The sequence below is a fragment of the Thamnophis elegans genome, chromosome 9 (genome assembly GCF_009769535.1).
Source record: "Thamnophis elegans isolate rThaEle1 chromosome 9, rThaEle1.pri, whole genome shotgun sequence".
Classification (NCBI taxonomy): domain Eukaryota; kingdom Metazoa; phylum Chordata; class Lepidosauria; order Squamata; family Colubridae; genus Thamnophis; species Thamnophis elegans.
This window is the reverse complement of record NC_045549.1, coordinates 26,716,477-26,734,330: the sequence shown is the minus strand read 5'-3', so window position 1 is coordinate 26,734,330 and position 17,854 is coordinate 26,716,477. Positions and strand designations below refer to the sequence as shown.

The 17,854-nt window shown below is 35.0% G+C and overlaps 1 protein-coding gene across 1 annotated transcript in view; it reads right to left on the bottom strand.

Moving 5' to 3' along the window:
- ANK2 (ankyrin 2) overlaps positions 1-17,854 on the bottom strand; it is a 187,696-nt gene that overhangs the window by 41,271 nt on the left and 128,571 nt on the right. The window contains 6 exon segments of the mRNA XM_032224365.1: positions 1,165-1,369; positions 4,595-4,806; positions 6,791-6,945; positions 8,380-8,478; positions 10,090-10,314; positions 17,749-17,848. Of these exon segments, the coding sequence (XP_032080256.1) occupies positions 1,165-1,369; positions 4,595-4,806; positions 6,791-6,945; positions 8,380-8,478; positions 10,090-10,314; positions 17,749-17,848 (996 nt within the window).

Below are 17,854 nucleotides of genomic sequence, written 5' to 3'. Positions count from 1 at the left end.
TGAGGGGAAAGGGAAGTAGGGAAGGGGAGTGTTAGAGGGAGGAAAGGAAAGTTGGAGGTGGAAGATGGGGTGTATGGAGGATGGAAGTGTCAGGTGGGGTTGTGAATGATGATGAGTTGTGTTTTCTTTTTTATTTTATTTTATTTCTTTTCTTATAGCAAATATTCAGTATATAAGTGACTGTAAAATGGAATGTGAAAATGAATAAAATATATTAAAAAAAAAAAAACAAAAAAAACCAGGCTGTTGTATATTTCAAACCACTTTATTCAAAGACTTTGACAGACAAAAAAAGTTATGATTATATTTTAGAATATTTTTCACAAGGAGGTGACGCAGATATAACACTGACTTCTTAAAATAGTCATTGAGAAATCTCAGAACAACAGAAATAAATACCACTGCCAAAACTTGTTGAGGGGAATTACAGTAAGAGAATATACAGTGCATCACCACCTTTGCTCCTTGTCAAGTCCTCAGAAAAACCTGTGGGGTTGGAAACAATGCTGGACAAAGATGTCTCTTGAATTGATTCAACAAGGACGTTCTTCTAACAGAATAACAGAGTAGGAAGGGACCTGGGAGGTCTTCTAGACCAACCCCTGCTCAAGCAGGAGTCACTATACTTTTTAAGAAAAATTATTGTCCAATCTCATCTTAAATCTTATAATTCATCAATATACTTATAATCTGACAATTTAAAACTCTGGAAAAATAGGTCTTCCCTTTGTTTTACAAGGCAAATAAATTATTTGGCTTATAAAACAAAACAAATTGAACAGTTGTATTAATGTTATAACTAAATATTGGTTTATATCCATAATGTTTAAAAGTTATTTTTCCCCCCACAACTCTGTTTCACAATAACATTAGCAATGACTCTTTCCACTGGACAGTTCCTATTCCTAACCTACCTTTTCTAGTCACAGAGCATATTTTTAGAATAAAATATAGTTAAAATGGAAATTAGTTATTTTAATGACAGTATTCATAATGTGGACAATGTGTATTTGAAATGGGTAAACCAATGCTCTGAAACTATGATCTATGGAGGTTAGTTTACATAATTTTGTAACAGGGCTTTAGTGAAAATTTAATGATTTAAACCACCAATATTTTATTTCAGCATTGTGTATGAAATTGCAGAGAAATGTGAGAACTTACCTGTTATGCTGCATAGTAGTCTTAAAGTAGGAGTCTCACCTCCATAACCATTTATCATCATATCACTGGAAACTTTGGGAACAGGAATGGTCATAGTGATTGGCTTATGGAATTTTCTTCGCCTAGGTTCCAGTGTGACAATAGGGCTGAATGTGGCTTTGTTGCCTAAAATTTTCTTTATAAGTTCACTGTGCATAGGTTGGGCCTATTCAAAGATATGGAGAAAATAAAATTTATCTTAATTAAAATTACTTGAATAATGATTAGCTACAATAATACACTTTGTCCTATGTTCATTATGGTGGCATGCAGAACCCTCTCTGTGGGCATGCCAGACGTCACAGCAGCTAACTCCAACACGCATGTGTGGGCACCCCCTGCTGGGCAGCTGGTCTCTGCCATGCATGCACAGGGGGCAGGCGCGTGCACGGGGGAACTCACATTGCATTTTCGGGATTTGTGTGCGTGCCACCCCAGGCCATGTTTTGGGCCTGGAAGGTCTCCTGCACCAACCTGGAAGCCAAAATGGGGTGTAGGGGCGCTGTGCAAGATCCAAGACCTGTTTTGGCTTCCACGTTGGTGCAAGGGGCTTTCCAGGCCCAAAATGGGGCACAGGGTGGGGCTTGCACCATCAAAGAGGCTGCAACTACAGTCCATTCACACCGGCAAAGAGGCTAGGGTTGCAGGCCATTCATGCTGGTAAAGAGGCTGTGGCTGCAGGCCATTTGCACCGATAAAGAGGCTGCGGCTGCAGGCAATTTTGCTGGCAAAGAGGCTGCAGCTGCAGGCTGTTTGTGCTGGCAAAGAGGCTGAAGCTGCAGGCCATTCGTGCCGGCAAAGAGACTGCAGCTGCAGGCCGTTCTCCTCAGCAAAGAGGCAACAGCGGTGGCGGCAGGCCAGTGTCTCCAGGTGGAGTCATGCCCAGGTGCACCAACAAAGGCCGGAAGTATCCACTCACTATGTTTTGCCTTCCAGGTTGATGCAGGAGGCTTTCTAAGTCCAAAACAGGGTGCAGGGACACCGTGTGAGATCCCCTGTGCCCCGTTTTGGGCATGGAAAGCCTTCTGCATCAACCTGAAAGCCAAAGTGGGGTGCTGGGAGGCGGGGCACATGCATTGGGGATTGGATGCATGCATGTGGGATGTGTGTGAGGGGTGATGCGCATACATGAGAGGGTGCTCGCATTGCATTTTGTGGGGTTCGGGCACGCATGTGTGCACGTGCATGCTTTGGGCACTTGGCATCCAAAAGGTTAATCATCACTGTCCTATGTGGTGATTTCTCTTGATTTGCTGCTAATTGATGTCTTCTGTTGATACTCTCTCCCTTGTTGGCCACGAGGTCATTACTAGGAATTATCATTTACCAAAACTCTGAGGTATTACGATTTCACAGAATTCTCAAGAAAATAGAACTATGAAAATTTCTGAAAAATCTTTCAATTCATTTGAATGATGATGAGATAAATTCACTTCTCCCTAGCCATTAAATAAGTGCAAACTGAATATCTTCATGATATGATAAACATGATAAACATGATAAAATTATAACAGTCATTTTATATTTTGTATATAGAATCCTTCCAGTGAAAAGGTTTAATTCTTTTGCATTATTTGTGAATTAAATTAGGTTTATGGCATGTTCACAAAACTGGAACAATGAACCTAAGTTATTGCTCATAATTCAATCCTACCCGCAGGAATCTTAGTACGTTTAATGAGACTCAACTCATGAAAAGTAGACTAGTTAGTAGCTTAAATGTTTTAAAAAGGAGATACTAAGTTTTATACATTACTCATGCACTGATACATACATTGTATATACATATGCGCGCGCGCACACACACACACATATACTTTACTTGACTTTATACTTGACTATATATATATATATATATATATATATATATATATATATATATATTGTGTGTGTGTGTGTGTGTGTGTGTGTGTGTGTGTGTTATATATAACATATAGTTATATCCATTAGTTTTAAACATCTGTTGTAAACTCAAAATAACACTTTTTTTCTTATACAACAATCTAGATGACTGTTACCAGTCCTTTTTGTTAGATTTTCTCACTGGATCTACGACTTACTAAAAGTTATTACTGAAATTGAACTATGTCAGTGATGGTGAACTATTGGCACGCAGAGTCCTCTCTGCGGGCATGCAAGCCATCGGCCCAGGGCAGCTCCACCGCACATGCGAGCTTGCCTCCCACTGGCCAGCTGATTTTTGGTCTCTTGTGCACATGGGTGAGGGGTGCGGCGCGTGTGGGAGGCACTCATACATGTGGGGGGAGGGGGATCACACGTGCATGTGCAGGGGTGGGGAGAGCATGGGGTGATGGGCACCCCTCCCTGTGGCCTGCTTTTAGTCCCAGGAGGCTGCAGGCAGGCATGCTAGGTCCAAAACAGAACACAGGCGGTTCGCACATGTATGTGGGGGGGGGACGCAGGAGGCATTGTGTGCACATTGCATTATGTGTATGAGCATGCAAGCATGCACGATGTTGCAGAGGTGCACTTTTGGCACTCAATGACAAAAAGGTTAGCCATCACTGACCTATGCTTTAGTATGCTGTTTTGTTTTTGTTCTAAATTCAGTATAACACTAAAGCTCAGAACATATTACAAAAAAGGGCACAAAACCAAAAGGTGACGAGAGAGTTACTAGTTGGTAGCAAATAAATTTTGGGGTGATTAATCTAGATTTTTGCCACTATGATATGGTAGCCGTAAAAAGAATTAGTAGGTAATTAATTGAACAATACATTTTTACAAAAAGCACTTCATAAAAGTTTAATGTTAGTGTGCTATGGGGAGAAAGGAAGTTTCAAAAGAAACACTTTTTTGCAAGGTCCTGAAGACTTGGTTTTGCCAATGGACCTTGGGAACCCAGAGTGGAATGGAGCCCAAGAAGTAGCTTATTTGCTTCCTTGTTGTCGCTGTGAGGTGGGCAGTTATTGCTTTAACTCTTTTTACATTGGGTTTTTTTTGTAAGCCGCCTGCGTACAGTCACTGAAACTTGAGTGGTTGGCCATACAAATTTAATCAATCAATCAATCAACCAAACAAACAAACAAACAAATATGACGAGAACCATTTAATGTGCCTCTTAAAGAGAACTCTTTATTTAAATAAATGTTTTGAATGCATTATCTGTTTTAGATATAGTTATGGAGAAATGTTATTCAAACTTTTGCTACAAATTTTGAATATATAATTTAGTTAATACTTTACAAATAATAACAGCGCCAGTTTCCCCCCAGTCGAACTGGAATTCAGGAGACATAAAAGACTGGTTAAAAAGAAAAAAAAATACCATAGAGGAATGATAATGAAATAGAATTACATGAAACTACTCTTATCCTCAACCAAAATATTGCCTTCAAGAATTATAATATTTTTATTTGTTTTCTCATACCTGAAGACCAACACGAATTCTCTTAGTTAATGCTCCCTCTGGAAAGACTGCTTGCACTTGTGGTACTACAGTGCTGCTTAGCACACCACCCTCAGGTCCAATGAGATTACTGTCTTGTTTAATCCGAGATACCACTGCAAAGTACTGTGGGAAGTCTCGGGTGATAATACGGCAAATACGCTTCTTCTCTAGCTCTTCTGGGGTGTCAAGCACTGGGTGAAAAGAGCAAACATTATTTCAATAGTAAACACTGGAATTGTTAAAAGAAACATTTACATACATACCCTTAATGCAAGGGTGGGGAACAATGGTCCTTTTATGACTTTTGGACTTCAAGTCCCAGAATTCCTGAGCCAGCCAAGTCCACATGTCATAATGGGGCCATCATTTCCCACCCCTGTGTTAATATATGGACCTCTTAATGCTTCAAAAATTATTTTAAAATGAGTGAAACCTCCTTCGGGTAACTTAATTTCTGTTCAAGCTTCTATGACACCCTAAAAAAGTTATAGCTACTTGAAAGTACCTCATTAAAAGTAATACCGTCTTAGAACAGCCTTTTTTTTCCAGGATCACACAGAAGCTAGACAAATATGTTCATTATAATAAACATCAGATAAATGATGTATTCTTCTGAGATCAAACTGCCTCTTCAAGATAATTTTCAAAGCTTGCACAGTCCTAATATACATTTACACACCTTTTTGCTAATTGTGCTTCTAATCCTAAGAGATGGAGCCAGAATAAGTGTCTTAAAATTTGCTCTGAATAGATTCAGGTTTTGAATTTCACAGCAACAGAACAATTCATTAATTGGTGCTTGCACACAGTTACAACAGTTGCATTTACAAGCTGATTATGGATGATATATATTAAAAATCATATTGGGTCTATTATTGAGTCTGTGCTGATGCATACCAAGCACTACATAATGAGCAGCAAATCCATCTCAAACTAACAACAAAAATTAGTCAAGTTGCAATGACACAACCTTCAAACAACTCTACCAGGATTATTAAGAATATTCATCGACATATTGCAATGCCCTTTGGAGAGGAATCCCCCCCTTAGGCAGGAGTTGGTACATTCCAATGACTCTCTGCCTAACTGGCTTGCTCTGATTGATGAAGCTGCTTGGATGGCAGCAAAGCGTCTCAAACTAACAACAAGAATTAATCCAGTTGAATGACTCAACCTTCAAATAATTCTACCTGGATTACTGATAATCTTTATCGATACTACGTAATATGTTTAGAGGAGCTTGGTATAGTATACAATGTGAATTTCATCACAGATTTCATGTTTGCTTTCTTACATTGTTTTAACTAGTGCAAATTTTATCAAAATAGTTTTATATAAAATACTAGTTTAAATATGTTAACTAAACTATCCATAGTGCACAATCTCTGTTACTCCTAAATTCCAGTTTATAATGGATAAACGTTCCAAGTTCCATGCTCCATTTACAGACAATTAGACTTCAGCACTTTGCATATGGCTGACTTCATAAAGCAAACAGGAACAGATCTTGTGAGTACTAAAATTGGAGACTACTAGGTATCCCCAGACTAGGAAATCAAAATCGTCCCCAAGAAGTAAGATTATGTAGTGTAGAAAACTACATTTATATGCATTTACAAGTCACTAGACAACCTGTGCCCCATTGGGTCATTGCTTCAGAGATATTTCCTCTTCAGATTCTCAATGCACTCAACAATGGCAGAGCTTCTAAGGTATTTGAAAAATTCTTGAAAATTTAGTAAGATATTCAGAGGTGTACCTTCCGATGTTGAACATAAATGCTTTATATGATTTTTATTTATAAAATTTGCCAAATTTCAATTTCACAGGAGTCCTGACTCCCAGAATTTGGATTCATTCTTTAAGTTAGCTCATTAGAGATAATTCGTTTGAAAAAGTTTTGCTCCATGATGCTCCGTTTCATCCAATTAAAAGTAAAAGACACGAGAATTTTAATAGATAAGAACTTCATTATTAGAATTAGTTTTATATCGCATCTTGCTCTCTTTCTGAAAATCTGTTAACTTTCTATTACATAATTATTCTCATTATTTTAAGTGTATAAGTAATTTACAGTAACTATATGGCAAATTAGAATTGTTATTCCTTCCAGCTGGGATTACTACTTTGATATCTTTTTACTGTAGCTTTAAGATCTTGTTTATAAAGACATACCTTCATCCATTCCATTTAGTATTTCATTCAACTCATCTTCCGTAAATTCACAGAAATGCTCTTTCCAGTTGTCCCCATTCTCACTGCGCAAAATCACCAGCTCTCTTTCTTTACCACGTAATGCCGCAAAGTGAGGGATTTCAACAATCACAGGCCTATTACAGCAACACATCACGTTAAAAGATTGTGACAATAGAGAAACAAACAGATAAGTTTTGTTTAAAGCCTGTAACAAAAAGACCTGGAACTCTGCCAGCTTCGTTATTTCTTGCTAGGATTGGGGGGGGGGGAAGCATACTACAGTAATAATATCTTCATACTGTAGCTAAAGATTATGATCAGTGAGTGTCTAGTTTTATTCTATATAAATAGGACCTTGCCAAAGACACAGATATGAATATATTTTTTGTTTTTAAACACTGATAAAATCCATGGAATTGAAAGTTATTTTGAAGTATAGAATTGTATAGAGGAATCCTTATAAAGATTGTACTGTGTGTGTAAATGTTAAAGAAAAAGTATGTTTTATAATACAGGTAGTCCTCAACTTATGACCAAAATTGAGCTCAAAATTTCTGTTGTTAAAGCAAAACAATTGTTAAGTGAATTTTGTTCCATTTTATAGCCTTTCTTGTCACAGTTGTTAAATTAGTAACAGGGTTGTTAAAAGTATCTGGCTTCCCCATTGACTTTACTTGTCAGAAGGTCGCAAAGGATAATCACATGACCCCCCAGGACACAGCAACCATCATAAATATGAGCTAGTTGCCAAGCATCTAATTTTGATTATGTGACCTTGAGGATGCTGTAACTGTCATAAGTGTGACAATTTTTTTTCACTGCTGTTTAACTTCAAATGGTCACTATAATAAATGGATGTAAGACGAGGACTACCTTTAGAGGATTAAAAAAAAACCCACTTTAAGTAACAAGATATTTTTGTGCTTTCATTTACACTGATTTTAATCGGCTCTTTAGTTTAACTGACATTTTCAAAACTTTTTTAATATGGTGAATATATTGAAATAATTCATTTCAGATTATTTTATAAATGCAAAGATTTAATCATGTTATCTCTAATTCACTGTCTTAAAACATGCGTTTCTACTTTGTAAATACATTTTTATATTAATAATTTCACAAGAAGAACTGAATTGTGTACAGCCGTACTTATTGATCATGCTAAATGTTATGTTATATCCAGTATATCAGATATGTATCATACTGGGGACTATGGTAGCAAAATAATGATAGTAATAATCCAACAGATTCCTTTGCTTTCAGTCCAGGTTGCTTTGCTACAGACATCAAGCACATAACAGCAGAAGTGACTGGTACATTCTATAACTAATATTTTCTCATGCTAAATCAAAGGTGAGGTCAAGGAACTTTAAGAAAAAGTAGAAACATGTCACCAAAACAACAATCACATATCACAAGGGCTAGAAATGATCCACTAAAGGTTAGGAATACATACTATAAAATCATAGAAAGGACAATGTCATGGGCACAGTGACATAAAAATAATATTGCAGAAGGAGAAGAATGGGAAGGCCGGCATCCATCAATTTGTTTTAAGTCTCTCCTACCCAAGAAATTTGGTCCCTGGAGGCCCCAGCTGTAGGATTCGGCTGACCAAACTTTCTCCCTCATTAAGTGGGGGAGGAGCCGTAGGCAGGTGAAGTTTACTGAGTACATCCAAAGCAGCAGTGAAAGAAAGAAAAAAAAAAATACCTTTATGTACTTTTTTTTTTAACCGAACCCCAGTGCCACTGTCTGCTCAGAGTGGAATTAGGCTTACACTGAACAGGTTTCTGCCTTTTGTTTGTTTGTTTGCTTGCTTGCTTGAAAATGACCTTCATATCACAGCAATTTACGAAATAAGTCTCCCATAATAGAGAATCTTATAGTTTATTAAGAGGTCCAATGATACATTAGCATCACTTCTTGAAATTAATGGGAACCACTCAGAACTGATGAAAAAATGCATGACAATATGGCAACAAGATTTGGTTTGGCTAGAAGTGTTCAGTGTCTCTGATTTCACTGCCAGGTCACCACCCAGGAAAATGCTATGGTATAAGATGTGGCCTTTAGGAAATTATATGAAAACTTTTCAACATGTACCAGTTTTCATAGGCAATCCTCACAAGGCTGAGAAAATAAAATAAACTTGGTCATTTTTATACTGGAATTAAGATAAGAAACTAAAATACATGGTGTGCATAGGCACTTGATTTGGATCTGGTGCATTTTTTATTTAAACTCATATGTAGTTTTGAATACAGCTTCATTGAAATTCTAGCAGCAAATCTTCACTACAAATTTGCCCTTATTTATTTATTATATTTAGGGATATTCTCATTTTCTTGCTAAAATACAGCAATAACAAAATAATAAGATGATAGAAGATTGATGCTTTGCCTAGCTTCCCAGATTCCCAGATTCCCTCTAAAAACCCAAACCTCTAAAACAAGATATTATTAGAAAACAACTCAGACTTAAAAACTTGGTTAATGGCCTTAGGTATGTCTAATTTGCTTCATAACAGAATTATGCTGTTCCTTTTAAGACTTCATTCTTTTGGTTTCCAGCAGAAGCCATTCATTCATTCTAAGCAGAGGGGGTTTTCTTTGATCATCCACTTTTGGATGCCACCACTGATAAAGGAAAATGTCAGTAAAATAAAAAGTATTGGAAAATGATAGTTTCAGCAAAACCAAACAAAAAAAAAACAGAAGGAAAACAAAAAGAAAAATTGCTGAAACATTTGCAGCAAGTTTGATCTTTCTGTGAGGCCTTGCAATATAAGGATAAATTGCAGTCAGAGAAGTTGTTCTATTGCTTAGCCCCAGAAAAATCACCGGTTTCTGCTTCCCGGGAGGTCTCAATTACTGAGAAAATACCTACTGAGAGAACACAAGTTCCTTGTAAAGGGAGGATTAGCTTGTGTTGCATTTTTCAACAGGTATAACATATGTATCGACAACATTTCTGCTGCTATTTTTATTTAACCTTAAAAGAGAATAGGTAATTAATTGATGGTATATTACTAAAAAATGGGTTTTCTTTTACAGCTCAGCATGTCTTACACCAGTTGATTTCAGGAAGCACAGTAAACCTGATTTGTTGCTTTAAATTAAAAGGTACACAACCTGATTAGAATTATCAGAGCCTTTATTTGCACTACAAATCTTTTCACTTCTACTGTTAAATGCCAAGCCACCCCACACTGGCTCAAGTGAAATTATTATGTTCTTGTTAATTAGTATTTGGGATTATTAAAAGAAAATCCTTACCCAAGAAATTGAGCACCAGAAGGCCCAACCTCGATAAGGTGACTGGCAAGACCATCTCCTTCCACCATCGGAGGCATTGTGGCGAGTCTATGGCGTTTGACCAACCGGCAAGTAACTCGAGTTGGAGCAGTGCATTTCCGAGGTGGAATAATGATTCGAAGCCCGTTGTGTCTGCAACCCCGCATAGCACCACCTCGAGCATCAACCATAAAACTGACCAGAAAACTGAAAATTGGGAAGAAAAATTAGGCATGAAAATAAGTTATAATGCATGTTACAAAAATATTTCAGAAGCAACAAATTTTAAATATGTGTACTAACCATTCTTAATGATCAAAATTAATATGTATATTATGTATTTATGTACTTATGGTTAAGCTATAGTTAGAGTTTTTAATTAATTGCATAGATAAAAAACTCAGAAATATTTTTACTACTTTTAGGGAGTCAAACCAATTAGCATAGTACTAACAAAAACTCAGTTGATTAATTTGTACAAGTTGTCCTGGATACTACACAGAGTGCTGCAGTAACATCCAGCTCTAAATGTATTAGTATGCTAATAAGGTTCATTAGAAAATTGTGGATAATATCAGAATACAACAAAATTATTAACAAAAAAGAAAATATGGAAAATGGGAAGAAGTTTGTAAATATTGTATCCTAGCAAAGACTAAAATTTCTAGGATGTTATAAGATGTTGGCATTCCTATTCATATAAGGCATCTGATGCACAATACTTATTATTTGTCATCTGATGTTTAAATGTAATAAGAATAACACATGAATTTGACAACTAGCAAAATATAATGTAAAATGTATGGCAAAGTATGTTATATATTTATCCCTTAAGATAAAACTAATAGGCAATATAAATATTTGTATGAAAAACAAATACTGAATTTATTTCTTTTAAAGCATCTACAAAGTTTTGAATTTTTCCCAAGTCAATATCACATGCAAAATATAAATAAGCAAATCAATGTGGATGAAGATGAAGAACTATGATCTGCCATCTTGAAACATGCCATGCAACCTAAAGTTTTTCCTGTCCCTCATCTGTGCCTTTACCCCAATGCGTTGATGTTCCTCAATAACAGTAAAAAAAACCACATTAGCAGTTACAATACTCCATGTTTACAGCTACAATGTCAATCACACTTTCTAATTTATGGTTATCAAATATACAAGAGTTAGTCTGCCCAAAGGAAAGTGGGGAGTTTGAGATCTTACCAAATGCAACTGGGGATCCAGGAAGGACATTTTATTTCAAGGTTTAAAGAGAAATGGACTGTAGACAAACAGTTGGTAGTTTTGTAGTATAAAATTGCACAGAGAACAAGCAACACAAAGTTATGGAGGAATGCATGCAGGGTGGTTTCAACAAGGAAATAATATGTTAGCTAAACTTTAATTTTCTTTTTCTTTTATGCTTACAGGTTTTGAATTGTGTTTTGGACTTTGGGGGACTGGGAAGTAAGTCTCATTTTGATTAATGAAACTTAATTCCTAATAAATTTACCTGCAATTTCCATGTTTATTTTTAAATGTGTATCTCTTATTTTTTCTTAACAGTCAAAGGTATATAACTGTATGCGCTAGGCCTGTATCAAAATTGCATATAGTCAAATCCTTGATTTAGTGATTCTTAAACCTTAATTCTTAAAATAATATGCACTTGTCCCAAATATTTACCACTCTCTTTTATACTCCACTGATCCGCCAGAAAATAAAACTATGTTCAAAGATTCCAAAATTTTGTTAAATCTCAAAATCTCCCAAGATTCCCTCTTGAAAACACCAAATCTTATACAAATCTACTAAAATCTGACAGACATTTTAGTGCATTTCATATTATTTAGGTAATTGCAGAATATTTTATAATATCCAAAGTCTGTAAAAGACTAGCCATAAAAAAATCAACTCAATATCCATTGGAAGAAGACTCTGTGTCTGTCCCTGTGTTTTGTTTTTTAGCAGAACATTTTCTTGCCATGAGACAAAAAGGCCTTTTTCATGCTATACAAATATATTATTAAAATCCAGCAGGATGCTTCAGAATCAAAGGGAAAACATCCCTCCCCCCATTTCTGTAGCAAGTATTCAAATACCCTTAAACACTATACTCTTAGATCAAGAGAAATGCTTAAATTTCACATTTCTGGCTCATAGATATAAGGCAATTTCCTTGGATGTACATCTTTTCATTTGTCTTCTTAATTCATTCAAGTTGCTCATATTAAAGGAGCAATGATAAACTATTCTAAGCCGAATAATTCTGATAAAAATACACTTTACATAAATGGCACACTTTTGGATAAAGCAGAAAAAGTATCACATTATACCCCAAAGTGTACAATTAAACATTTAATTTAAATTATGATACTACATTTTCCCCACAAAATAACTTTCTGGGAGGACTATCAGAAGGAAGAATAAAACTCTGCATAGTTCAGCTTAGAAAAGATATTTGAAAAGAACGGGACATATGGAAAATATTTTAAAAAGATTTATATTAATAAGATAAACTAGGCACTTTAGATGTCTAAATATGATTTTCATGAGAAGGTAACCATAGCCATTTAACCGTGGATGTGTATTTTTACTGGGGGAGATGGGAATAAAACACTTTATGCATAATGAGCTCAGGTACAATAATTAGTCAGACAAATAGACATGCTCATCACCATAAAGATGGAAAGGACAATTCTTTTTGGAATATTTCCACAATATCAAAATTGTATTATATTGACTATGTCAGGCAGGGAAAAAAAGGAAGGAGCAGCAACCAGTTAGTCAAGAGTGTGAAATAAAGAGAGTTTGAGTAATGGCTTCAGCATTTCTCAATAATAATTATAATACTATCAAACAGGATATTCTACATTTAAAGACATATCATATGAAAAGATCACTAAAGTGCCCAATTAAAACCTAATGAGCAGTTTAAAAAATTGAATATAATTCAATTATTTATTAATAGTAAAGCTGGATTTCCAGCTTATAAATATGTGTTCTTATGTATGGTCTTATTAACCTTATTAGATATGGGCATATGCATTTTAGAGCTTTTGGAAAAGCTAAAGAAGGGCTGATAGTATGTAATCCACACACTTGAAAACTTCTTTTTATTGATTGAATATTTAACTGAAAGTCTAATTTTGTTCCTTTAGAAATGTTTCAGAACAAATATATTTTAGAAACAAAGTCAATTACTTTAAATCGCCAAATTCCAGTAGCCACAATTCTTGTGCAGTCAAGACATAACAACTGAAAAGTGTGCATTTTGGTCCTTTGGAAGGCTTCCTACATGAATATTAGCCAATAATTGCATTGCAATTCTATGAAACAAAATCTTAGATCAAATGGCAAATATAAGAGGATCAATCTCCTACACTAAATAATGAATGAGATCAAGTAGTAGAGCATCTTAAAGTGAATAAATTAAATGGATGGTAGAAGAAAGAAGGAAAAGGAAGTTAGCATTAACATGAAATTATATAGAAGTTCACCTGCTGTTTTCATGGTCAAAATATGGAGAGGAGTGGCTGCAACAGAAGAGATAATTTAGCAAAATAAAAAAAAATGAATGAATGATGAATGAACAAATGAAATAAAATCAGTCAGAAAAGGTATCTATCTACAAATGGAGAAGATGAAAACATTAAACATACAGTATGAAGGGCATATGCAGTAGCTAAGATGGAAGATACATTCCTTTGTAACCTCTTTTAAATGGCAGCCTTGCCCCGAAAATCATTTAAAAGCCCTTGCATGTGTGAAACATTTCCTATGTATGTTCTAGGAAGTCAACAGATGTCAAGAGTCTACTTGCTAGCCATAGAGGTAATCCTTGACTTACAAAAGTTCATTTAGTGACCGTTCAAAGTTACAACAACCCTGAAAAGTGCCTTATGACCATTTTTCACATTTACAATGGTAGCACCATCTCCGTGGTCACGTCATCAAAATTCAGATTCTTGGCCATTGACTCATACTTATGACAGTTGCAGTGTCCCGGGATCATGTGATCCCCCTTTTGCAATCTTCTGACAAGCAAAGTCAATGGGGAGGCCAGATTCATTTAATAACAGTGTTACTAACTTAACGTCTGCAGTGATTCACTTAACAACAGTGGCAAGCAAGATTGTAAAATGCCTCACTTAGCAACAGAAATTTTGGGCTCAATTGTCATAAGTCCAGGATTACCTGTATTTATTGTGGGCATGTTTCAGTCCATTTTGCTGGCATGCATGCATGCACATATTTATGTAGGTATGTATATAGTTACAGATATTTTATGATATCACCATTATAAAGCTGAACAATAATCATTTGTGTCCATATGATAACTCAACAATGTTTTAATTAAGCATGATGTGTCTTGCTAAATTGTTCTGTATTTTTATAAAAAACAAATTATGAAAAAAGAACAAAGCACAACTTTGCAGCAGCAAATTGCAAAGACCTTAACACTGGCTGCATAGATAACTTATAACACAATTCTGTGTCTGCTAAAAAGTTCAATTAAGTTCAATCAATCAATCAATCAATCAATTAATTAAGTTCAATTAAAGCTACCACTATAACTATATATGCTTGCATCTTCTGACTTAGTGGATATTAGTGAAAGTAGATTTAGAAAAATTACCTTCAATCTTATATCCCTTTTTAAATATTAATTTCCTCCCCCCCAAAATCTGCTCACTAGTATTATTTAGTTTCACATATCAGTTGCTTTTCAGGTTATGATAATCTGAAAATTTTGCATTTAGTTTTCCAAGTGTTTTTTCTCCATAAATTTTTAGCTCAAATGCTGTCATTTTCATTCTAGTTTATTGCTACGTATGATTTTCCTCTTTGTAGAAAAGAGGAACAAAATTTTCATTTCTTTCTTCCATGGTGCTGATCTAAAATTAATAAATATGTCATATACTTTGTTCACATATGTGACAAGACTAACTTTAAAAAAATTCAGAAACTTTATAAATATGTTACCATTTTGTAAATTTATTTGATTTAGTATTTTTACAAAGTTTGCTTTCTAGCTGGTAGGTCCTGTTTCTTATCAATCTTTGTGAAGATACTATATTAGGTGAAAGCAAGAATATAATTTACCTTGTTAGCAATGATCCAATATCCTTTTTGGAAGACAGGCAGCTAAGAATAACAACTCTAATTATTTGTCAATTTTAAGTACTGGTCCCTCCATATACCTCCCACCAAAAAAGGAAGGAAGGAAGGAGGAAGGAAGGAAGGAAGGAAGGAGAAGGAAGGAAGGAAGAGGAAGGAGAAGAGAAACAACTAATCAAAATTAGAAACTCTAAGAAAGTAATTTGTGGGCTAATTTTTCTACAACTAAATATATTCATAAAAAGTATACACTATATGAAATGCACTATTATAAAACTGCTATAAGTCTGTACGTATACGTTGCCTATTTGTTACGAAACAATGAATTAGAATCTCTCAGCTCAGAAACCTCTTGCAAGGAACTGACCAGGAATATTTAAATAATAGAGGCTGTGCATATATTTTCATGTATATGGACAGATTGTATGGACAAAGCCAATGCATAAACAACTTGTTATAAACTATACACTACAATTCCAAAAATGGAACACAATGCTGTAGAAGCCACTCCAGTCTATCTATAATATACTAATTGTATACATTTTAATGATGAACTTTAATATATGTGAATATAAGATTTCTTTGATTCAGTATTTTTTCTAATATAAAGTATATATGAATGCTTAGATTATTATGAAATTATAGAAAATGTTCTTCTCCCATAGAAGTAGCTAACTTAAGACAGCATTGGATTTTTAATTGAATTTATATCCATATTTCCTATTCCATATCATTTAAAATATTTTCTATACATCTTTTCCATTATGTTAACAGTAAATATGCATAGAAAAGACTTGCTAGTAGAAAGGCTGGCTACTGCCATGCAGTTCTAAGAGAAAACTTGCAGCTGTTAGCCAAGAAACTGTTCACATTCAGTATAATATGTCAGTAATGCTTTTGCCCCTAAGCTTTGCTGTCAGCCATTTCAAAGCAGGCATTTGTCTAAACTGATTATGACACATATATGCAGCTTTTAGCAAAATGTGCAAGACATCAACCTGGAATTGGTAACCCAAGCAATGTGAATGATTCCCCCCCCCCTCCAAGTTTTCTTACAAGTTTGTTTAAAAGGCCATGGGAATATTTGCTTATTACAATCCCCCATCTCCAATATTTGGGGGAAATTATCATTAAATTAAATGTTTTATCACACACTATCATGAAAATGTTTTTTTCTAATTTTAGAAAAACTTTAGCTTCAAATATATCTTTTAACTTTTTTTGTGTTTAAATCTCATTCCAAAAGTTGGCATAGTGATATTTATACTAAAACCAAAAGAACGGATTTCATTTTTATTTTATTAGAGAGCAGTTTCATCTCCACACAGATATAGATTATAAGTTACTTTATCAGCTGAAGTGAAAAAAAAGTTTGTTTCAAGAACTTTTAATAGCTGCTGAATTAGAACCATACATTTTTAACCTTATCCTTTTTGTTCCTATTCACCTTGCTTCACCTTATCATGAGACCTGCCCAGGTCTACACAATGCTACTAAGCACAATAGGGGTCCTATAGATCAAGTTAATTGGTATAAATTTCCTGTCAAATAATAGCTTATATCGGAAACATTGATCACATGTAGGATGCTTCTAGATAGTCAGAGGATGGAACCTGTGCCATACAAGTCCACTGAGTTTAGTTCACTGGGTTTTTTTTGCATGAAGATGTCTTAAAGCAGGGGTTTCCAACCTTTCCAGCTTTGCGGCTGGAGAGTTGCGGAGAGGGAATGGTTCCGTGGAAACACCGGGCCTGCACGCTCATGTGTGAAGCTCCATTTGAGCAAGAGGTGGGTTAGCATGCCCCCTGCTCACACAAATGGCACTTCATGTGTGACCACAACTGCCTGCTGCTTGTGCAAATGGATCTTTCCATATGACTACAAGCAGCCACCTTGCACAAATGGAGCTGCATGGGTTTGCACACCACTTGCACAGCCCAGTTCCAAACAGGCTGAAGCCAGTGCCAGACAGCAGCCTGGGGTTTGAGAACACCTGTCTTAAAAGAATTTTCTCGTGGTACTTTCTGTATTGAAATTTAAATTTAAAAATTGATCTGATCAAACCTGGTAGAATAATTAATACTACATCCACAAGTATTACAGCAAAAGAGCCAGAAACTAGATACCATTTATTAGCTAGCATAAAACTGTACCATTCCTATAGACAATTTAACTCCAAATATTTTTATTATCTAATATTCTATAAGTTGTGAAATAAAAACCTGCCACAATAAAGATACCATGTAATTTCAGAAATTAATAAAAATAGAAGTTTGATGTCTGCCTTATTGTATGTTCAAATTATTGATTTAAATCAATTTCAAATAGGTTTAAATGGGATGACCAAAAGAAATAATGTTAAAGTCATTACGATAATCAAGAAAGGCTTTTCAACATTTTTAAGGAAGATATCATGACAAATATGATTGAAATTCAAAGTATGGTTGAAGATTAAGATTATTATTTTTCATTAATGAAATAAATTAATAAAAAATACATCCAAAGAAAAAAATAGTATAGATTACTTACCCAGAATGAATAGGGCTAGCAGAAAGAGTTATGTTGTCCAGATTATCAGGACTCCAACTTAAACGATATGAATTTCTTTCACCTTCTTTAGTTCAGCTATCTGGAA